A 20,740-nucleotide genomic window follows, 5' to 3' on the forward strand; every position below is an offset into this window, starting at 1 on the left:
GGCTCATGCAGCAGATGGAGGAGGTCCTGCAAGGAAACACCTGGCAGCACATCATCACCCCAAGCAGCACATCATCACCCCGACAGCCAAAGAGCCCCGGGACCAGCAGTGAGATGCAAACCTGAACGCTCGCACCAAAGCCTTGGATTGCTATGGGTTTCCTACCTAAGTGGTGTGGAAAAGCCCAACTCACATCTAGGAGGTCATCCAGTCACCGTGGAGGGGTGCTGGAACCAAAGGTCATCTCTGCCAGCGGGGGAGGTCGTGCAATAAACCTTGCAACAGCCCTTCTTTGCTCCTGTAGGCTTGTGTCCAGCAGTGGGCATGATCCTCCCCTTTGAGGCACGATTCCAGTAGAGACAACAAAGCCTTACATTCCTGTAGTGGTTTACTTTTAAGCAATTGCCCAACCTAGAGACTTCCCTGGAGCTAGAGCTCATTTGGACCTCCCTCCCTTACAGACATCAAGCGTCCAGGTCTGCAGGTGATAACCTGGATCCTTTCTCATCAAATGGGAGACTATGGCAGTCCTGGAAACACATTAAAAGAGCCGCTAAGATTAAGAGCACTCAACGATGGCACCTAAGGTCTCCCAAAGGTGACTTGGGAAGATCAGGAAAACTTAGTCTGAGATGCAACTCAAATTCCCAGAAGCAGAAATCACACTGTCTGCCTTACAGGAACTTTCTCTCCCAACTGTATTCACGGAAACTTGACACTCCCAGTGGTCCCTACAGTGGGAACGAAACCTACTGGCAGATTTCTGCCTTCGGAGTAGAAGACAGCATTCAGCAGAGTGCAGCATCTCCAGGGGCCACGGTAGCAAAGCCTCGAGCAGGCAGCCAGCAGAGCACCAGGAAGAGGCTCCCAGGCACATACCGCAAACCCGGATCAAAGGGAAAGCAAAAGCATCGGGAAAATTCATCAGATAAAAGGACAAATGCATATGCCCAAATTCTCATCTCTCCATCCTCATCCCTGCCCACACGATTAAAGACAGATCAACCCATATGCCCAAGTTCTACGCTCTAATCATCCTCACCTCTGCCCGTGTGATTTAGGACAGGTCCACAGATCTTAATAGGACTGATGAGAATCGTGGCACAAGAGGTCATCTCTGGAAGGTATCCACCGAGCAAGTTTGTTCTCATTTCATGCACCAGCCTGTGTAAACCCTTTGTCCATGCTCCTTTCTGCTGGGTGCAGATTCCACAGCAGCCTCAGGCCACCCCGAGCTCTCTACCAACAGCTCAAACACCCAGCACAGATCCTCAGACCAAAATGCATCGGGGACCCATCCTGCAGCAGGAGAATCCGAGCATGCAGGAAACCAAAGATCTGCTCATGTTCCTGCAGGAAAGGGCTGTTAGAGCTGGAAGAGAACTCAGCGCAGTTGGCAAGGGAGAAATCCCAAAGCGAAAGGCAACGGGAAAAGGGCCCCTGGCAGGTTTGTGGGAAGGAAGGCAGCTCCTCAACTAGAGTTTTGAAAGCACTGGAGATGGAACAAGCCTTCAGGCACCCGCACCAGGCTGGCCCCTCCATCACAGAATCATAGGATCACTAGATTGGAAGGGACCCACTGGGTCATCGCGTCCAACCGTGCCCCATCGCGCACATTCCTCCAGCATTACCTAATGGCAAGCAACCAGCTTTTGGAAAGCCCCTTGTTACTCACTCTTTAACAGGAGAAGCAGCTCTGGACTGTCACCGGTGGTGCAGTTCTGGGCCAAGTTTTAACTCGGTCCCTAACGAGCATATTCCGATACAGAGAGCATTTGCATCACCTTTTCGCTGCTTTCCTCCCCCTCAAAGGTGCCCTTTGGCAGCTGCTGAAGCTGGAACGGGTTCAGGACTGTGAGGAGGACAGATATCAGAAACAACTTAATCTGCCTCGAACAAGGACTAGGGACCTGCCCCTGTGCAGCGGACCAATCCTTCGGATAAGGATCCCCCGGCGCTACAGCCTGCAGCTCCGTGAAAGCTTGCCTCCGTTAGTTCCCTCCTGCTGCTAATGGGTTTTCTGAGTAGTAGCATCAAGATCTTGTTCTGTCATTTGCAAACCATCACCTTCCCAATGAAGTGCAGCGCTGGGTTCAGCGGTAATGAGTGGAGAGAGGAGCAGGGGCTGCTCCAGAGCTCTGGACAGGGAGCTGGACACCAGGACACTGTGCCTTTTAAGCAGAGGCAAAGCGAGGCAAGACTTAATCCAGCTCCTGCTCCTGCCAGCTGAGGCCACGCACACCTAGGGGAAAGCTGTCACTCTCCTTTGATGTTAGCAGGAGCCTCTGCTCTCTGCATGTCCCAAAAAAGAAAAGCTATTTTTACCTCGCCAGAAAATATATAGACTGTGACTAAAGACAATACACGAGAGCTTTTCACTCAGGCACTACACCTCTTCTAACAACATAAGAGGGTTTGCAGATGCTGAGAGAGATGCAGTAGCACTATAACTGCTTTTCATCTCCTATTTTCCTGATGCGCTTCCTTCCCCAGACCACGACGTGCCTTAGGCAGGGGTGTGCGGCGGACACCGGGGAGCTGAGAGGGCTCTTGCAGGTTGCCAAGGGAAAAGCAGAGATGTGTTTTGAGCCTGCCTGATGGAAGACAGAGACTAAGGCGCACCTTGCAGACCAGCCCCGCGTCTGCCCTGGGCAACAGGCAGTGCCTTTGCACTCAGGACATGTGCCGGAGTCCGCACTGCCTCTGCCCCAGTGCCTCCTGCAGACACTTTGTTCTCTTTTTGAGCGCTGCTTATAAACTGCTCCTAATTTCTGCAGTCTGTTCTGAGTCATCCCCTACCTATGCTTCGGCAGAGCTTGTCCACACCTGCCTTGTCTGTCTGCACCAGCAAAAGTGCTGAGGAGCTTTCTGCCGGGACCCGTGCGGCGGCTGCAATGGATTCACCGCCAGCAGCGTTCAACCAGGCTGGTCCGGCCAGAGCTCAGGATGCAGCCTCCGGAAGCCATGCAGGGAAGAAAGCATGGACAGGAAAGCACCTGAAGCACAGGGGCTGGCAAAGTATCTCTGCCAGCTGCTCCCTGGTGAGGCCATGCGAGCAAAGCCGTAGCAGCACAGCCACCTGCTCCGCACAGCGCCAGCGCAGCACTGTGCCTAGAAAGAAACGTCATCCTCTGCACCTGTCCCAGAGCTTCCGTGGGCAAAATGAGAGCAATGCTAGCAGAGAAATCAACATTTGCTGCCACAATAGCAAAAAAATAAAACACCCAACAGTTCGGAGCACCTCCCTTCTGCCAACAAAGCATTGGTGAGGATGAGGTGAGTACAGCACCAGAGGGACATAGACATCCCGGACTCATGGCCAGGCTCTGCTTCTGGCTCCCAGCGTGACCTTAGGCAAGTTCCCAGAGTCCTAAGAAGGGCAGCAAACCCTTCCTGCCATTCTATGGTCCATAGAGCTGCAATTTTTGAGGACAAGGGGGGACATTTTCTCTGGACCGGACTTAAGTAGTTGTTCCTGGCCAAGATAGACCTCAACTCCCGTGTGCAAACCAACACCCTGAGAACCGACTCGACTCCCCTCAGTGCTGCCCAGCGAGACCCTCACCATGCCCAAGTACTCACCCTCAAGTAAGGAAGGCTTGGCATCGCTGCAGGAGAATGCCAGCTCCCCCCGGGCAGCCAGGGTCTGCAGCTCCGATCGGACCACCGACACGGAATGCTGCAGCCAAAAGCGGGTGTGGAGCAGCCAGTCTGGAAGAGGTTTATCAGCAGCAGCAGGACTGCTCCCTATCGCCATTCATACCAGCCCCCTGCATCCCAGCACAACAGCGGGGCAGGGGGGTCCTGCCTGGACTCTGGAGATTACCGGTTGTCCCACGTCAGGGGCTGGTGGAGAGCTGCCAGGCTGGACACGGAGTGTTGGGTGTCAAGCCTCCGGCACACTTCATAAACATATCTGCAAGCTGTAAACAGGGGGGAGCCCACGAGTGTGAACTCTGCTCTCCAAGCGGTACAAGGAAAGATGAGACTTCCAAAATACAAAGGGAAATGAAGCGGCTCCGTGGCCGGAACCACGCTGTCTCTTGCTTTGTGCTGCACAAGGCAGGCTGGGCCAGAGGCAGTTAGCAGAAGCCCCCAGGCTGCTCACCGGTTTCTGCAGAGCTTGGCTGGGCACAGTCCCAGATGAAGGACACCGAGATGGAACTGAAGCAGCAAATGAGCTCTAGTGACGGCAGCTCCAGGCTCTTTGTAGGGCCTGGATCCTACTGCAATACAACGAACGCGCCCCTTCCCCCCTTCTACCTGCACTGCAGACTCCTGCTCCAGCATCCCTTCAGGAGATCCTTGCTTGCAGCAAGAAGGCAAGGGGTCCACAGTGGCTGCTGCATGCCCTCTCTGAAAGACACGCAAGGGAGTCACACCAGTTGTCCAAACGAATAGACGACCTGCTGGAGACCGCTCCCATCCCACCCTCTCCTCGTGCTCAGGGTGACACGCGATGCTCACCGGGACCTCCTGGCTGGCAGGAGGCAGACTCCTGCCGGTGTTTTGCTAACCCCACCTTGGATCTAGATGTTAAATCGAGGTGTTCTTGACAAAGCGCTGGGGACTACAGGGGAGCCACATCGCTTGGGTTCTGTTTCCAGCTACCATTCCCCTGGCGTTTTTGCCAGTTACAGGTTCAAAAAAGCCAAAGCACCTCTTCCTGAGCACTGCGGCCAAACCAACGAGTGCGAGGCCGTGAGGTGATTACACCTGGAAAGGTCTGGGCAGCGTACAGAGAAATACAGCTTGTGACACTCGCAGCTTTAGAGAGAAAGAACAACAGTTCTGCCAGCTGTATCTCCCTAGGGAATGCCTACAAAACAGCCCAGCCCACCACTGAGAAAGCTTATATCGGCTGAGAGGCAGGGAAAGTAGATCAAAAGAACCTGTTAAGGTGGAAAAATGCTTTGCATTACAGAGAAATTGAGAATTTTATACTGAGCAAAGGCCCCATTGCTGAACCGCGCCGTGGGGCCACGTTTAAGCGTTAGAGCAAAGCAGAGACCTTACCTGAGTCTAAGGAAAACACCTTCCCCTTGTCCAGTGCGTTTCAGCACTTCCCTGGAAGTCTGGGATCCTGCTGGTATTTAACCTATAATAGACTCCACCTCCAGTTCAGGTAGAATTCAAATCCTAATTGCAAAAAGGATTGGCGCCGCAGCTGCTGAATGGCACACTCTGAACCTACAGAGCACCATCACCAGTGTCTCACACACACCGCTGCCCTCCCTGTCCCGCAAAACTGCATGTCATGAACGCCAATCCGAGTCCTCCGCACCTCCTGAAGAAGGGACCTTACCAGCCGGAGCTTCCCATCTTGTTCAAAGTTGCTGCCTCAGCTCAGTGCAAACTTCCTCCAGGTCCTGCAGCCGGCAGGATGACATAGGAACCCTTGACAAAGCCCTAGAAACAAGACTCACGCTCTCCAATCCTTTTGGGGCTACCTACTGCTGCATCTCAAGGGAAAGCGATGTCCCAAAGATTTGCGATGTCCCAAAGATTTGCAATGTCCCAACGATTTGCAATGTCCCAAAGATTTGCAATGCCCCAAAGATGTGCAATGTCCCAAAGATGTGCAATGCCCCAAAGATTTGCAATGCCCCAAAGATTTGCAATGCCCCAAAGATTTGCAATTTCCCAAAGATTTGCAATTTCCCAAAGATTTGCAATGCCCCAAAGATGTGCAATGTCCCAAAGATTTGCGATGTCCCAAAGATTTGCAATGTCCCTAAGATTGCTCCACCTGTTTGCTGCATGGGTTCCACCCTCTCTCCATCGCGAGAGCTCTCGCAGGCACGGAGGAGGATCTACCGTTGATTTTGGTGACAGCGAGAACCAGCAACGTTGACTCTCATAAACCCATTCCCAGCAAACTCAGGGATGGGATAATATCTAGGGTGGCAAACTCTTTGGCTGCAAGGCATGAGCGGCCTCAGACTGGCTCAGTCCGACAGCTTTCGGGCCACCCAGCGATGTCACCAGGAGGGTGGAGAGGTGAGCCCTGCAGGAGGGCACACGGCGCTTACCTTTCGATTCCAGCCTACAATTCCCTCACGCACATCATGCCCACAGCCACCGCCCGGCTGAGGGAGAGGAGCCCTGGGACCGTGTGTGGAGCAGGAAAGAGCGGTGGTTGCTTTGGGGGTTGCAATGGCAACAGCAGTTGCCTCAGCGCACGCCTACAGGCGTGGGCAGCGAGAAAGAATTGCCCCGGGGTTTCTACCACTGAGACAGAGCCTTTTTGCAGCCATGAGAAAAGTGTCTAAATGCAAGAGCCCCCGGCAGGGATGTTTGCAGATCAGAGCTCCTCTGAGGGACAGAGAAACATTACCACCCGGCACAGTCCCGGCAGCTTCTCCGTACCTCAGAGGAGGCGCTTGGAGGAAGGAAGATCTCAGGTCACTGAGGTGCCCCACGTTAAGAAATGAAAGAAATGATAACCATTTCTTAACGTGGCTGTTTGTGAAGCTGGCGCAGGCTCCATCTCTAAGGGATCAGGTCTCTGAGCTGCATTAATTGCTGTTCCTTGCTACTGATATTTTCCTTAACACTTCCCATTCATCCCTCATTCACTCATTACCACTTCACCCAAGCGCCTCTGAAGTCCCTCTGTCCAATATGCAGGTGAGTTGCATGTCTCGGTGCTGGATACTCATACCCTGGAGCAAACCGCTGGGATGGGCTGGGTTGCCTAAGATTTTATACCGTGTCCTCTCCTTGGTGACATCTGAGCACATGACTGTCCCTTGAAAGGCCTCTGAGCCTTCACAGGACGGTGCTTCGAAGGAAGAGGGGGGAAAACTACTCCTTCAGCTGCAATTTTTCTGTTTTCTTAAGATACAAAGATCTGCCTCTGACCTTTGGAGAAACTCTTCAACCGCACTATGATGTAGCCGTGAAGGAACGCAAAGCTTCTTCCTCTGCGTTGTTATCTTCCATGTAACCAGAGAAGTGATCTCCAAGCACCGGGCACTTTGCTGGCTGCCGATAGTCTGTCCTCAGCTGTTCTTTTCCTTTCACCTAAGGGAATGGGGAGTGTTGTGTGCAGCAGAGAAACCGTAAACACACGACCTTGGAGAAGAGTAAATAACATCCTTCAACGGTGGGCTTCAATATCTTGAGGAAATCGCGTGCGCTTTTGCTCAGGGAATGAAGTACAACCCTTCCTGCGTTCAATAGTTTGAGAAACGCTGCCAGGACGGCTCCAGCGCTGGAGTCACTCCGGAAGAGCTGCTCCTTTCTGCACCCTCTCCGTACCCTCCTGGTACAAGGGCAAAGGTGTACTTAGGGGTTCGCTTTACCCCTCGTGTACCCTTGCAGAGGAAAACCCTCCCTGTGCTCCTTTTGCCCGCTGAGGCTCCAAGGAGCATCCAGGCTCCCCGATTCCGGTCAACAAGCTGTTATCTCAGGAAACGTGAATGCAATCTCAGAGCTGAGTCAGCAACAGAAGCTGAATAATTTAAACCTTCAGCAATTCTGGTACCGCTGCCCCGGCACAGATGATGGAAGGTACTCAGATTTACGCAAGGAGAGAGCTGGGATGAAAAACAGTGCCGCCGCCGGGCTGCTTCCTCCTGTTAAGGGAGAACAGCAGTGATGTAGGCATAAATAAACAGATAACAATGCTCTGCAGTGCTGGACACGCTGCTCCGAGCCGTCAGTCCTCTCAGCACAGCAAGGCTGAGCCTTGGTTTCCTCTGGCATTTATGGTTTCTGGCACGGTGAGCCATAATTCCACAGGAAGTCCATAGGAGCTGCTGGTGCCTCACCTCTCGGATGGCAAATTCCTCAGCTTCCAAAGTGCTGGAATCATCAGCCGTGAGCAACCGAGGAAGAATGCGAAACGTCCACATTGACACCTGCCCTTCAGCTCTATGTCAGGGGAGGAGCTCCGCAGCCTCCCAGCCGTGGGATGTACAAAGGGTTTGCTGCGCACAGGTTTTCCATCCCTTGCTCTCCCTCTACTTACACCTCCACCTTCTGGGGGCAGAGAGGGGGCGGGAGCCAATTTGCAATTACCCTCCCCAGATCAGTCTGAAGAGCAGCACTCAGAAGCACAGGACGAACGAAAGCTTGCAAGAAATCAACTGGGCTGCGTTTGCAAAGCTCAGCACCTAAGAAACCTCTCCCCATCGTACCCCGGATCGAAGACACTGTGTCACTGTCATCCATCAACTCAGAACTATTTGAACTGTGAGAGTCCCGAAGGAAATGCAGAAATACGAATTGAATAGATGTTCTTCGGGTTGTGTTTCTTGAACTGTTGCCTCCCAAGGCGCGACTTGGGAGATGAAGCAGTCTGCTTTCTTACTACTTTCTTAGCTGCCTTGTGCTAGCGTACCTACAGTTTATTTCCTGGAGAGGAAGCAGGCTGAGCCCCAAATTGGGATGTTTAAGCAGCCCTTTGCCCCTCACCGCATCTATCCTGAGCAGACAGACAGCTCCATAGCATGCACCTCTCTGCTATCTTATTACATGAGTCATAAGGTGTTCTTTTTGCTCATCGTTTAGATGAGGCAGGCGATGCAACCGAAAATTTCATCGCTCCTGTTTGTCTTATTTATACTCATTCAGGCACAAAAAAAACTCAGGAAGTCAGATTCACAGAGTGAAGACATGAGAGAGCTGCGGAGTTCCCAAAGGAAAGGAATATCTGTGGCCCATAGCGTTGTTTATGCTATGTCTTAGTTCTGTGCTGTCCTGGCTGCAAAGAACACTTCTGCACAGACAGAAAGTGCTCAGCAACCTCTCCATCTCCAGCTCTCCTATGCAGTGGACCAGAAGACCTCTTGCCCACGGGATTAGCATCCGCTATTCCCCTCCCCGTTAGAGACCAGGCGGTTCCGAGAGCAAAAAAAACCCATCACCTAACTCAGCCTGAACCTGAAAAATTCCAGTTCTGGGAACGCAGAAGTTGGCGTTATGCCCACAGTACGGGCCAAGGGCAAATCACTTCTTAATTACCGCTTATGGTGCAGATTTCTGCTTTCAGGCAGGTACCAATCCAAAAGATGTCAGGAGACCCTTATCAGGTTGCAGTTAATCCACCCCAGCCATCGATCCTGATGGATCCACTGGGCGTGCTGTAACTGCAAGATTACAAAACCCACTGATGTGCCTGAACGCTATGAGTGTTCGGGGATTTCAGGATGAAGAGATAAACCCAACGCTTGGCTGCGGCGCGTGCCTGGAGGCAGTGCAGGCTGACCTCCTGCGAGAGCAGATGAACACAGAGTCCCTGCCTGGCAGGCAGCACTTTGCTCCTCTTGGAAAGAAATCTGCTCTGCTGCTGAGCATCAAGCAGGAGAGCAAGAACTCAGATTTCATCCCACACTTCCAGCGAATCCTTATTCTCAGCAGTCATTTGGTCTCAACATACCGTGATGCTGTAGTGTCCACCAAGATCTTCTCGCTCAGTCGTGTTAGTGCAGGCAGTTTGATAAGAACTTAGAAACCATTCCCGTAAAACTCTTCAGATTTGTCAAAGTGTTTTCTTCTGGGCTTGGACCAGCAAGAAAACGTTCCATCTCCAGGCATTCTGTGAGGTAAGCAATCCTGTCACCTGCTTCTCCAGTGGATCTGCCAGGTTTCCGGAGTCCGGAGCCCTCAGAGGAGAGGAAGAAGTTGCTATTTTAATATTCACAGCGAGATAAGAAACGAGCCGTGTGCCTGTGAGTTGACGTAGACATTCTCTGGAGTTTGATGAAGGGCAGGAAGGTTTCACCAAACCCGAAACTAATGCCAGTCAACGTTCTCACCATGGCTGGCTGCAACTCCTTCAGTTTTTCCCTTTGGACAGACCTTTGGCGCACGGCTGGGCAGAATTTACAAAGTGAGGAGGATCAGCGAGAAGCTTGCGGGAATTATAAGTGCATCCCAGCAATTTGTAGGCAACGTCTGCGGCAGTGCTGTGCTGCAGAGTACCACGAATCTGTGGTCGCGGAGTCAAAGGAAAACAAGTCATTGGAAGTCTCCCTTCTCTGCATATCTCTAATTGATCCGAGTCTTCAGATATCCCTCTCCCAGGAGCTGGATAAGCAACTGGGTTACGCCATCGACAACAAAGTCCATAACAAGCATTGCAAAGAATTATGTGTGAAAACTATAAAATGCTCGCAAAACCCATTTGTCACTAATATTTGCTCCTGGGGATTGTTCAGAGAGAGTCATTGAGATTATGATGAAATATTTATACTGCAGCAGCTCACAGAGCTGGACTTGTTCCTGCTCTTATGGCTCCCGTGTCAAACCAGCACCAAAAAAACCAAACAGCAGCCCCTCTCTGTCGAAAAAAACACCCTCCAGCCCAACCCAACCAAAGCACGAACTCTTCTCGCATGAGCTCAGAGCTTCAGGTTCCACCAAGAGCATGCTCGACGCTCACAAGGTCACTCCTCTGTCTCTTCTAGAGGTGACTCTAAAGGGTCTGATAAAGGTTATACACTGAGAGCGGCACAGAGCTGCCCTACATAAGCAATCCCCGGTCCCACCTTGCAATGTGCCGCAGAGCATTAGAAGTCTGAACAGGAACTGCGTTTCCCTTCTTCCCAGTGCTGTTTGGATGCTTTACTATTTAGCAGAAGCGCGTGCCATGCGTCTGGTTGCTTTTTCCCAGAGGCAATTAACACTTGAACAGAGTCAAGCCCAACTTCATGAGACTTTGGAGAAGGATGAAGGTGGAAAAACATTTGGGTTTTACCGTTTCCAAGACTATAATTGAAGCACTTCACATCCGAGCTCAAGGCCACACGTGTAAACTGCCACAGGAAGCTGCAAATGAAGGAAGCAGTCATGGAATTGTTCATGCTCAGTCTCAAATGCTTGCACACCTTGCAGGCAGCAGGAGTAGGTGTCAGCTGTGCCTCCGCGGGCAAGGGATGCACGTGGCTTCGCTACCTGCAGTGCTTGGCTCAGAGCACGGCAGTTTCTGCAAGGTTTGAGCAGCTGACTCAAAGCAGCTGCTTCTCTCCAGCAAGAAATCCACTTGGAGCAGCAATCCAAGCCCTGAGAGACTGCACGACGCGACAGCAAGGCATGCTGACCAGCACAAACGCCGCAATATTAACAGCCCCAAAGGTACAATTGTCTGCAGAGAGCAGCTCTGCCACGCGATTCCAGCCGCTCCATCTGGCTGTCCCTGCTCTCTCCCGGAAGGCTTAATCGAAGCCTTCTGAACTGAAAAGTTAACACCTGGAGGTCTGAAGTGAAACCGCACATTTCTACTCCTTCACGGAGTCTAACCCTGTTCAGATATCTAAGCGTGTGCACGCGTGTGCTTCCGTTCATCACCTTCCTGATCAAGCACAGGAGCCAAATGTTTTCTTGGATGCATATCCATCCATGTTCTGATGACTACGGGCAACTTTTTGTCATGATTATCTCTTCCAGACACCATTGGTTCATTTATTTCTTGAACGCCCTGAGCTAGTCCAGACAACCTGGTATGAACATCGCAGCAAGAATGACAGCCCACCCCACAGCATCCCGCTCGCCGCACGACAGCCTTTGCCTTTCTCCGGTTACTGCCGTGCTCTGAAGAATAGTTGGGCAGATCCGCAGAAAATCCACTTGAAATCTCAAAACCCATGAGTTCCATTTAAGGGTAATTAATGAATGATTCAGAAGAGATGTGCAAATTCCTGTGGTATGCCCATAGCCCCGCTCTCGCTGATCAGCATTTAGGATGATTTCATCACACAGTAGCTTTTCCTAAGGTCTAATTCAATTACATAAGATGCCTCTGGATGAAAGAAGCAGCGTCCCAGAGTCCCAGAAACGCTCCCTCATTCCACTGCTTTGGAAATGGAGCGATTCTGCAGAGTAGGAGTGAGGCTACAGCTCCACTGACGTAGCAGAGCTAATGGGAGTCTCATTATTGTTCCGAAATTGAAGGAGATCAACTGTTTTATTTCTCCCAGTGGACCTTTCTCACTGAATGTCTGCACTATCAGCATTTTTCCCTGGCCTCAGCAATAAAAATCTGGGAACAAAGCCTCTCTGGAGATTGCCCCTCAAAGCTCTGTCAGCTACAAGAGATGTCGGGGAGGGTTTACTGCTGGAAGTGATCTTCCCTTGCCACCTGCAAAAAAAAGGGCAACTGCTCCTCTTCACAGCCTAAACGAATCCTTCTCTGGAGAGTGGGATCTGAACGAGTCATATTCTCTCCACCCCTGCTCTTAAAGGTGCCCATCGCACACCTGCAACTCAAAATCTGCCATTGCGACAGCGCAGGTACGGACGAAACCCTTCTGTCGCTGAGCGCTCTGCAACCCGGCAGAAAGGAAGCAGCGCTGACAGAACCTCAACAGCTTCCTAACAGATCATTTACCTACTTCACCCTATCTTAGGGTAACAGGGGTCTCGTTCAGGGAAAGGCACCGCAATGATGGGTAGAGGTGTTGGAATCCCAATGAGATGTGCATTTACACACCGTGCACAAACTCACACAACCCTTCGTATCCGAGGAGGCAAACAGGACTCTGCCAAGCTCGCCCCTCGGCAGCCTTTCCTAAGGGAGGCTGCTTTGTGTCCACGCTTGCCCTGCAGCCTGAAAAAGCACATGCAGACAGCTTTCCAATTTCCGGGCACGCTGCCTTTGTCCATACCCCCCTCCGGCTGCCCCAGAAAGGAGTCGGACCTTCTGCAGTTCACTGCAGAGAGACGATACATCAGACAGACCGGGACATATCCTGATGCCCCCTCGCTGTGAGGAGTCCAGGACAGTGGGTTTGGCTCTCACAGTCTCTCCTCGCTTGAAACTCCCTCCAGCTGGGACATTGGGTGAATCCCATTCAACATCCCCGGAGACCAAGCCTGCATCCCAGTACTGCCATACTGAGGCTCTTCCTGCTGTTCCAGCGAGCGCATCGGTCTTGGCTACGGAGCAGGATGCGGGGTAGCAGCAAGGACACAGCAGCAAGGCAGGAGGCAGCCTGAAGACACCTCTTCATTCCCTTTCACTGCTGTCCCAGTTGTGAGCTGCTGTCAGTCCCCGTGCTTTGCCCACACTCCCCGAATCAGCCTGAAACCCTTGCTGAGAGCCACCCCGGCGCTCCCCATGAACTACGTAAAACCTCAATGGAGAGTTGTGAAGAAGGACATCACACTCTCACACATTTTAATCCCCTCCGGAGCCGGGAGAGTGGCACAGCCTGAACATACACGCTCAGAAGTTGCGGATGCCCCATCACCGCCACCTCATCGTCTGCTTTATTCTGCAGCGGCCAACAGCACCGAGGCCACGAGACTGGCGGTTCTCTATACTGTGGCAGCACAAGGAGAAGTTGGGGTGCTCAAAATTACCTCCTTTCCTTCACCAAACCCGCTGTGCTGTTCCTGAGTGCCTACCAGCACGTCCCTGATGTCAGAATAAGTCCCACAAGTACCCGTGCGCTCAGCAGGCATCAGCTGGAGATGCTCGGATCACCCCAAAAAGAAATGCTCAGGAAGCAGCACCGAATTCCTGGAGGGGGCAATTGATTTCACAAGATGCAATAAGGAGGATGGGGCTTTCTGCCAAGGAAACACATCTTGACAGACTGACGGCAAAGGCCAGCAGCAAACCCTTGGACTGCGCTGCTGGAGCAATGCCGTATTTTAACAGCGTTTAAAGCTCGGCTTTATCCTCACTCTTGGAAATCCACTGCACCCAGCACGTACGGTGCCGCGGAAGGGGCAACTGAGGCAGGAGTCTAGCTCCCCGTAACAGCGTCAGGCACCTACAGAGTCAACACTCGAAGCAGGGCTTGATATCTTGGCTCCCGGGAGAGCCAGTGGAGAGAAACAAGCATTTCTAAGGGTATAATTTAGCTGACCTACTTCCCCGTGCGGTGCAGCATGGGAAGGACTCCCTCCTGCTCTCTCCGAAGAGAGGGAGCCGAGGTGAGCCGCTCCGAGGCAGAGGTCTGCATCACAGCACCCTTAAAGTGGGGCAGACTGTCCCGTCACACAGCGAGAGAGCCGCGCGCCCCTGGCAGCACCAGGGATGCTCTCATCCACGACGACACCGGGTATTGGCGTGGAGAGCAGCCCTGCTCTGCCCCAACACATCCAGCAACACAATCCCATCCCAGAAACATCCAAATCCTCTCAGCTGCTGCTGCCATGGCAACGCCAGAGAGAGGATCCGCCAGCCTTTGATGTGCTGATCTGTTTAAAGCATGCAAAATGCCACTGGGAAGCTGGGGAGCTGCGCGGAGGAGCACCTGACTGCCCTGAAGATGGAAGCCTCTCCAAGGAGCAAGGATTAATGCACGCTGGCAGGCACCGCTGCCGTCTCCTACCCCAGCAAGTCGTTACCAGCACGCCGCTGTTCCCGTGCTCCGGCTCACCCACTTAGTGGAGTTTAATATTTAACATCAGACAAGCTGCTGTTTCGCGGGGTAATATGGGTTATTAATAAACAATCCATCTGTGTAGCGCGTGTGTGTGTGTGTGCATCCCGCTCATCCCCTCTCCTGGTGATTCAAACATAAGATGCTGTTACTCCCTGTCATCGGCGCTGGAAGCTGAGCGCCACGACAGCGGTGGCCACAGAGCAGTTGATGGACAAGAAGGAAGGGGCCTTACAGAGTCAATTAACACGCGGCATAACGCTATCCCCATCTCCCATTGCGTCCCAGCTGGCAGAGGAAGAAGTAATTCCAAGTGACAACCAGTGCAAACCACAGGAGGAGCTGCTCCATCCCCTCTCCAGCACTCACAGGGATCCCCTGCGTTGCAAGGACACCTCCAAGCTCAGAAGTTCTGCACAGATGCTCACCTTCAAGGTAAGGTCTTGTAGCGCTTGGCACCAGAATTCCCTGAGGCTGTGCAAAACATCAGTGCTGTCAGAGCCAGGAAACGCCGGAAACTGAGCCCCGCGTGCCACCAGCCCGTCCTCACTGCCGGGTTGGGGCAGTTCAGTACAACCCAAGAAACTCTGCAATGCGAGGGCATGGAGGAAGATTTGAAATATTTAAGGAGAGGTTATGCTAAACTTCTGACAAAATTAGCTTTACAACATGGAAAGCAGAAACCTGAAGGAGTCTTCTACAGAGAGAACATCCATGTCCTGCACTCTGCCATCTCCACCACTTCCATTTCAAGACTTAGCTACTCCGCGGTCACGAGGTTTCCCCTATAATCATTCCCTCTCTCATTAAACCAGCATTCCCATATCCCGAGGAAGAGCAAGCAGCCTTCAGCAGACCACAGAAACACTACGGAGCGCTCAAGGAATGGGAGAAACAAGAGACTTGAAGGAAACAGAATGCAATTACCTCGGGAAGCTTTTGGCTGAACAAAGGAGTCAATGCACACACTCTCACAGTTTCTTGGGAAAAGCATCACAAGATCTTTGATAACATAGAGCGTGCTGGATACTGGGCTCACAAAGGCAGCTCGAGCAAAACCCTCTACATTTCTTCCTTTTAACTTCTTGGAGCAGAGGAGGAGTTTGAGTGTCTGCTTTACAGTGAACACTCCAGCTGTGCATACCTGTGAATGGAATGAAACAGTAACAGAAATCCTACTAATTATTTCCTCTCTTGGCTTCCCCATGCTGCCTTCAAAAGAAAAGAGGACCCACTTCACCTACCAGCAGGTAGAGGTTGAGAAACGTGGTTTGATTTGGATGCCCACTGCGGCAGAGACACAAGAGCACGATGGCTTTGTGACAGTTGATTTGCCTACTGACCGCGTTTGAGAATGTGCGCCTGCGGGAAGCCTCCACCATCACAGAGGTGTTCTCCTGTCCCTTTCCAACCCTTAATGCTTCTTCAGAGGTGCAACATCCCCCAAACAACATATTTGTAGGCTCTGTTGTTCACGCCGGTCTTTGAAAACACGGCCAAAATTAGGTCTTTGTTTTCATGGTTGTGCGCTGCAACAGATCCCTCAAATCTCTGCTGTTTCCCAATCACGTCACTGCGTGTCATGTACCTCTTTTAATTTAAACATCGAGTTTATATATATTTTCCATACGTATTTCATCACTAAAGAAGACTAACGCTATCCCAGTGACCTGCTGGCAAAGCTCGGCAGTAAACAGCAGACAGCTTGAGGGTGGGGAGCTGACAACTGCAGTGACTGCAGCTGCAGAAAGAGGACAAAAAGTGCATTGCTTGCTTTGTTTGGTTTGGTTTTTTCCAGAAATCTCGCAAAAACAATAAAGGCAACTGAAGCTTCGTCTTCTGATGAGCCTTTCTTTTGCCTCCCAATACGTTACAACAGATTCTTTCTGTCAAGAACAAACTAAAGGTTTGTATGTCGCTACTGGGCACTCTCTACTCTGCTCCTCTCTGTGCAGAGCTGCGTTTATTGCCAGAAAAATGGACAAGACACTCCAATTTGGCAGAGACAAAACCTGTCGAGACTGAAACTCCAAATATGCAAAGCCCCTTCCCAGTGCACGGACCTTATCTCCAAGCTTCACTATCAGAACTATGAGTATAGCCTTACTCCAGGCGTCCTCACAGTACTCTCAGCTCTAAAGGATGAGTCTAAAGCAAAGGGAATAAGTGAAAGATGCCACCTCCTCTGCCCAAATACCTCCCGTTTGCCCACAGTGTCTGTGGCAGTACAGGAAATGCAGAATAAATGTCCCTCAGGCACTCTCTGCTGGTGGTGGTGGTGCCCCGTAGGAAGATGATGCTCATCCCTGCTGAGATGTTATCAGGACACAGGCTGTCTCGCATTCCCGATGGAGAGAGGGTGATTTTGTCTCTGCCCCACGGAGCTGCTGTTGGCCTTGGAGAACTCCTCTAGCAGGTCCAAGAGGTGCATCTCACTGTTGGCGGGGATGAGTTCATGAGTTTTTAGAAGGAGTTGCGCTGATACAGTACTGATGGGTTGCAGATATTTTATACTTTCGTCCTGTGATACCACCGCTCCTCTCACCGCAGTCTCAGCTCTGGGGCTGTTTGACAGCAGGTCGGACGGGAAGTATTTTTCCCAGCACTCCCAGAGAGGCAGTCAGCCTGCTGACCATCGTGCTGCTCTTTAACAGGAGCGCGGTGCTACGCATCAGCGCGGTGGCACGTCCGAGCTGCGTGTAAAGAGAGAAGCCCTGCCGTGCTCCGCTGAGCAATTCTTGCTTGGACCCAATCTATTGTCGCTGTGAGCTGAGATGATTCTGCCAGGAAAAGAGCTGAAGAATGAAAAAGCTTAGAAAACTATAGCCCGCGGGCCAAATACAGACCTCATCTCCTACAGCTGAAATGCCCCCGTGCCAAAGACAGTAGCCCACAGATATGACTTCTGTTTCAGCGTTAAAAATGAGGAGCAGAACCATAAAACTCGCTGCAATAAAAGCAAGTCCCTCATCAAAAGCCGGTTAGGTGCATTTTGCCTTTCCAAGAACTCTCCAGCACACCATTATCCCACCCTGCGCTCCCGCTGCCGGATTGAATGCTTTCGCCTGCCTCGAGGCAAATGCAGTCAGGGAAAGAAAGAAGAGCAAGAAGAGGGAAATAAAGAGAGAGAGAAGGAAAGAGAGAAAGACAGAGAAAGAAACCTACTCCAAACCAAGAGAAACTCCATGCTGAGATCTGCAAGTCAAGGATGCTGAATGATTGAAATTTTGCATCTTATTTAAGAGCACACTATTATAACCAAATGCATGGAAATAATTTACAGTAGACCATTATCGAATCAAAGAGCAGAGTAAAAAGCCCAGAAAAGGAAGAGGCGTGCACATGATTACAGCACACGGTGAAAGCTCACACTTCGGTCACCAACAGAGTATAATCCTTTTACTCTCTCCCCTTCCCATTCAGATGAATGGCAGAGAGCGCTTGGTTGGCATCTCACCTCTGCCTAAACCCTGGCAGATGCCATCCAGCGGGAGCAACGTACAGCCTTTTCTCCGCTCCACCACCACAGCTTGCGTGGTACCTGCAAAAAAAGAGAGGCAACCGCCTTGCAAGAACTCGCCTTGTGTTGCAACATATTTTCACAGTTTTGATATGCTGCTCGCTAAAATTTTGCTTCTCCCAGCCAACTAATACGAGGCGTTCAAAAGGCTGGTAGCTTCTGAATCTTTCCACGTGCTGATAACACCGACTTAACTTTGCGTTGAAGAGGTTATAGAAATAGAGCAAAAAGGCGTTCAAAAGGCTGGTAGCTTCTGAATCCTTCCACGTGCTGATAACACCGACTTAACTTTGCGTTGAAGAAGTTATAGAGAAAAATAGAGCAAAAGGGACTGGCTTGTTTTGGACTCTCCAGTCCCAACAGCAAAGCCAGTCGTGCTCAATGTCCACGCAAAACACCAGCACAAGAATCTCTTTCTTTGCACGCTCCCAAGTCCCCAGCAGAGCGGATGACGGTACATCCAGCAGCGTGGCCAAGGGACACTCCAGGAAACAGCACGACAACCTCACCACAAGGATCTCACCAGAACTTTTCCAGGAAGCTGCTAGGTGAGAGAAGCAAGCAGGTTGACCATATGTGCCTTATGAAATTGCCCAAGACAGAATCACACAGAATCACAGGATCACCAGGTTGGAAAGGACCCATTGGATCATCGAGTCCAACCATTCCTAACACTCCCTAAACCATGTCCCTCAGCACTTCATCCACCCGTTCCTTAAACACCTCCAGGGAAGGCGACTCCACCACCTCCCTGGGCAGCTGTTCCGGTGCCTTTGCACAAGAAATATCAACATTTCCACGTGCCATTCGCAACAGCTGACCTGTAAATACCAACTGAAACCTCGGCTAAGGAAGAAACCAACACCTGCGAGGCAGTGCCTGCGCCCGGGGAAAGAGAGGAAAAAGACCAAGCAGCTGAAGTATCTGAGAAGACATGGAGTTTAACACAGCGTGTTTGGAGATGGAAGGGTCAAGTGCTTGGAAAGCCGAGTACAGCATCACCCACAACACTCGCCCATGGCAAGACCTCGTGCGACCGTGTGCTGGTTGAGTCGATCAGAGAGCTCTTTCCCAGTACGTCCCTTAAAATAGATGACAGCCTCTCAGAGTCCATCCCATCCAGCACATTAGGACGCCAGGCATCTGTACTGCCTCGAGGTCCGTGAAACGCCAGATGATGTGGGGGTAGAATTGGAACAAGATCTGGAAGCAGCAGTCACAACGAGAGGTCAGCGTCGCGGGCAGCAGTCAGATATCTGCACGCTGCCCGTGGGGACAGACGGAGAAAGGGGCAGTACCGTCCGCAGGTTCAGAGGTGCTCTGTGCAAGCCGGGAAGCGCACTGTTAAAGCTGAAGCTGTCCTTATCTCACCCCACACCTGTCTGTCTCACCCACCAAAACAGCACATCCTCATAGCATTTATCTTATTCTTCGCTTTGTGCTGTAATCAGCAAGTCCAGGGAAAGACACGATGCTCCCCATTCCAGGCATGGCATCATGACAGAACTAAATGGACTCTGAATACCTTATGCATTTCTTGCAACGTATCTGGGAGCCTTACTTTTCCGACACTGTGAAGGGTGAAAATACTTATTATTTGCAGAGACCATTTGATTAGTTAAAAGCCTAACATAGTTTTTACTCTGCAAAGGGTTTCAGCGCTCTGTTCTCTGTATTTTCTACTTAAAAGGTCCAATGTATGCACACGAATGCACCTTACGAGCCCTGAAAAGTCCTACCATCACAGCGCAGGGAGGGACTACAGCCTTCATTTCTGTTTGCTGTGTTGCTGCAGTACCTTTTTGCTTGAACAGGAGTCTTCTTGGTGACCTGGACACACACACACGCACAAAAAAAACCCCCACGTGCGCGCGCACACTCTCTCCCTTTCTCATCTCTGTATAAATATAGAAACCTCGTCTGTTTTCTAAATGCTCTCCTGCTGCTGCATTCTCTCCCTCCGCCTCCCAAGACGCTTCGCTGAATACCTGCTGCTTTGTTTTTACCGTAGATTTTTCACCGAGGCTGCAACGCGATGAAGCCGTAGATTTAACGTAAGTCCCCTACATTCGCAACCCCCTCCACGGAAACGCACAGCTCTGGCTTAACGTTTCACCCAGTCAGCAAAATTGGGAAGGCAGCTTGAATTTTTGCTGCTGTTTGCAGCATCGCGGCTCCAAACATGACATAGTTCAGCCGCGAAAGGAAACGTGAATTTTCAGACGGCTCTGCCATTCCGAGCAGCCCTCCCTTGGAGAGGAGGTGTTGGGAACATCTCTGCACCCAGGGATGATTTTTAACGAGGTTGGACTGCCCAATCCAAGGTTAACATTGACCCTCGTGGTGTTTCGAGAGCCGGAGGTGAGGACTGCAAGAGAGAGAGAGAAGTAGGGCAGAGAACACAGAAATCTCAGCAATCCTTGACCCATCCCTCCATCACTCCCCCGGTGACGCTGCACCTTTCAGCCCGGCACAGAGAGGGTACATTGCTGAAGAACCTTGACACACTTAGACAATTAAAACGAATTAGCATCATTCCGACTAAACTTCTAATTTTAGCACTCTGCGAAGCTGCTTTCCTTTGAGCTCAGACCCAGCTTGCTGCACCTCAGCTCCACCAAACTACAGGCGGTTTCCTACTGGGGATAAACCTCCTATCGTGTAACACCGTATAAAACGTGTAAAACCGTATAAAACTATCAAACACAGGACTTTCACAAAGGGTGCTGCCCTTGGCTTCTCATCCTCGCAACGGCGCTCACTCCGGATAGAGCTTCCTCCCCGTACAGAGCGAGCGCCCAGGCTGGGCAGAGGCTTTGCCGAGGCATTGGGCACCGAGGAGAGGGCACAGTTTGCAAGAATGCTCCCAAACTCCATTTCT

At 51.4% G+C, this 20,740-nt stretch overlaps 1 protein-coding gene across 7 annotated transcripts in view; it reads right to left on the reverse strand.

Moving 5' to 3' along the window:
- Positions 1-20,740, reverse strand: part of ANK1 (ankyrin 1) — a 66,428-nt gene that overhangs the window by 38,065 nt on the left and 7,623 nt on the right. Inside the window, exon 1 of one of the 7 annotated variants that reach the window (XM_054049685.1) lies at positions 3,583-3,750. The exons of 5 other annotated variants lie outside the window; for them this stretch is intronic. In XM_054049685.1, the coding sequence (XP_053905660.1) occupies positions 3,583-3,606 (24 nt within the window). In that variant the 5' untranslated portion in view covers positions 3,607-3,750. Of the gene's footprint in view, positions 1-1,675; positions 1,843-3,582; positions 3,751-20,740 lie in introns of those variants that run through there. One more of the 7 variants, XM_054049688.1, reaches the window with a different exon arrangement.

The sequence above is a fragment of the Cuculus canorus genome, chromosome 26, assembly GCF_017976375.1.
Source record: "Cuculus canorus isolate bCucCan1 chromosome 26, bCucCan1.pri, whole genome shotgun sequence".
In the NCBI taxonomy this organism is placed as follows: Eukaryota; Metazoa; Chordata; class Aves; order Cuculiformes; family Cuculidae; genus Cuculus; species Cuculus canorus.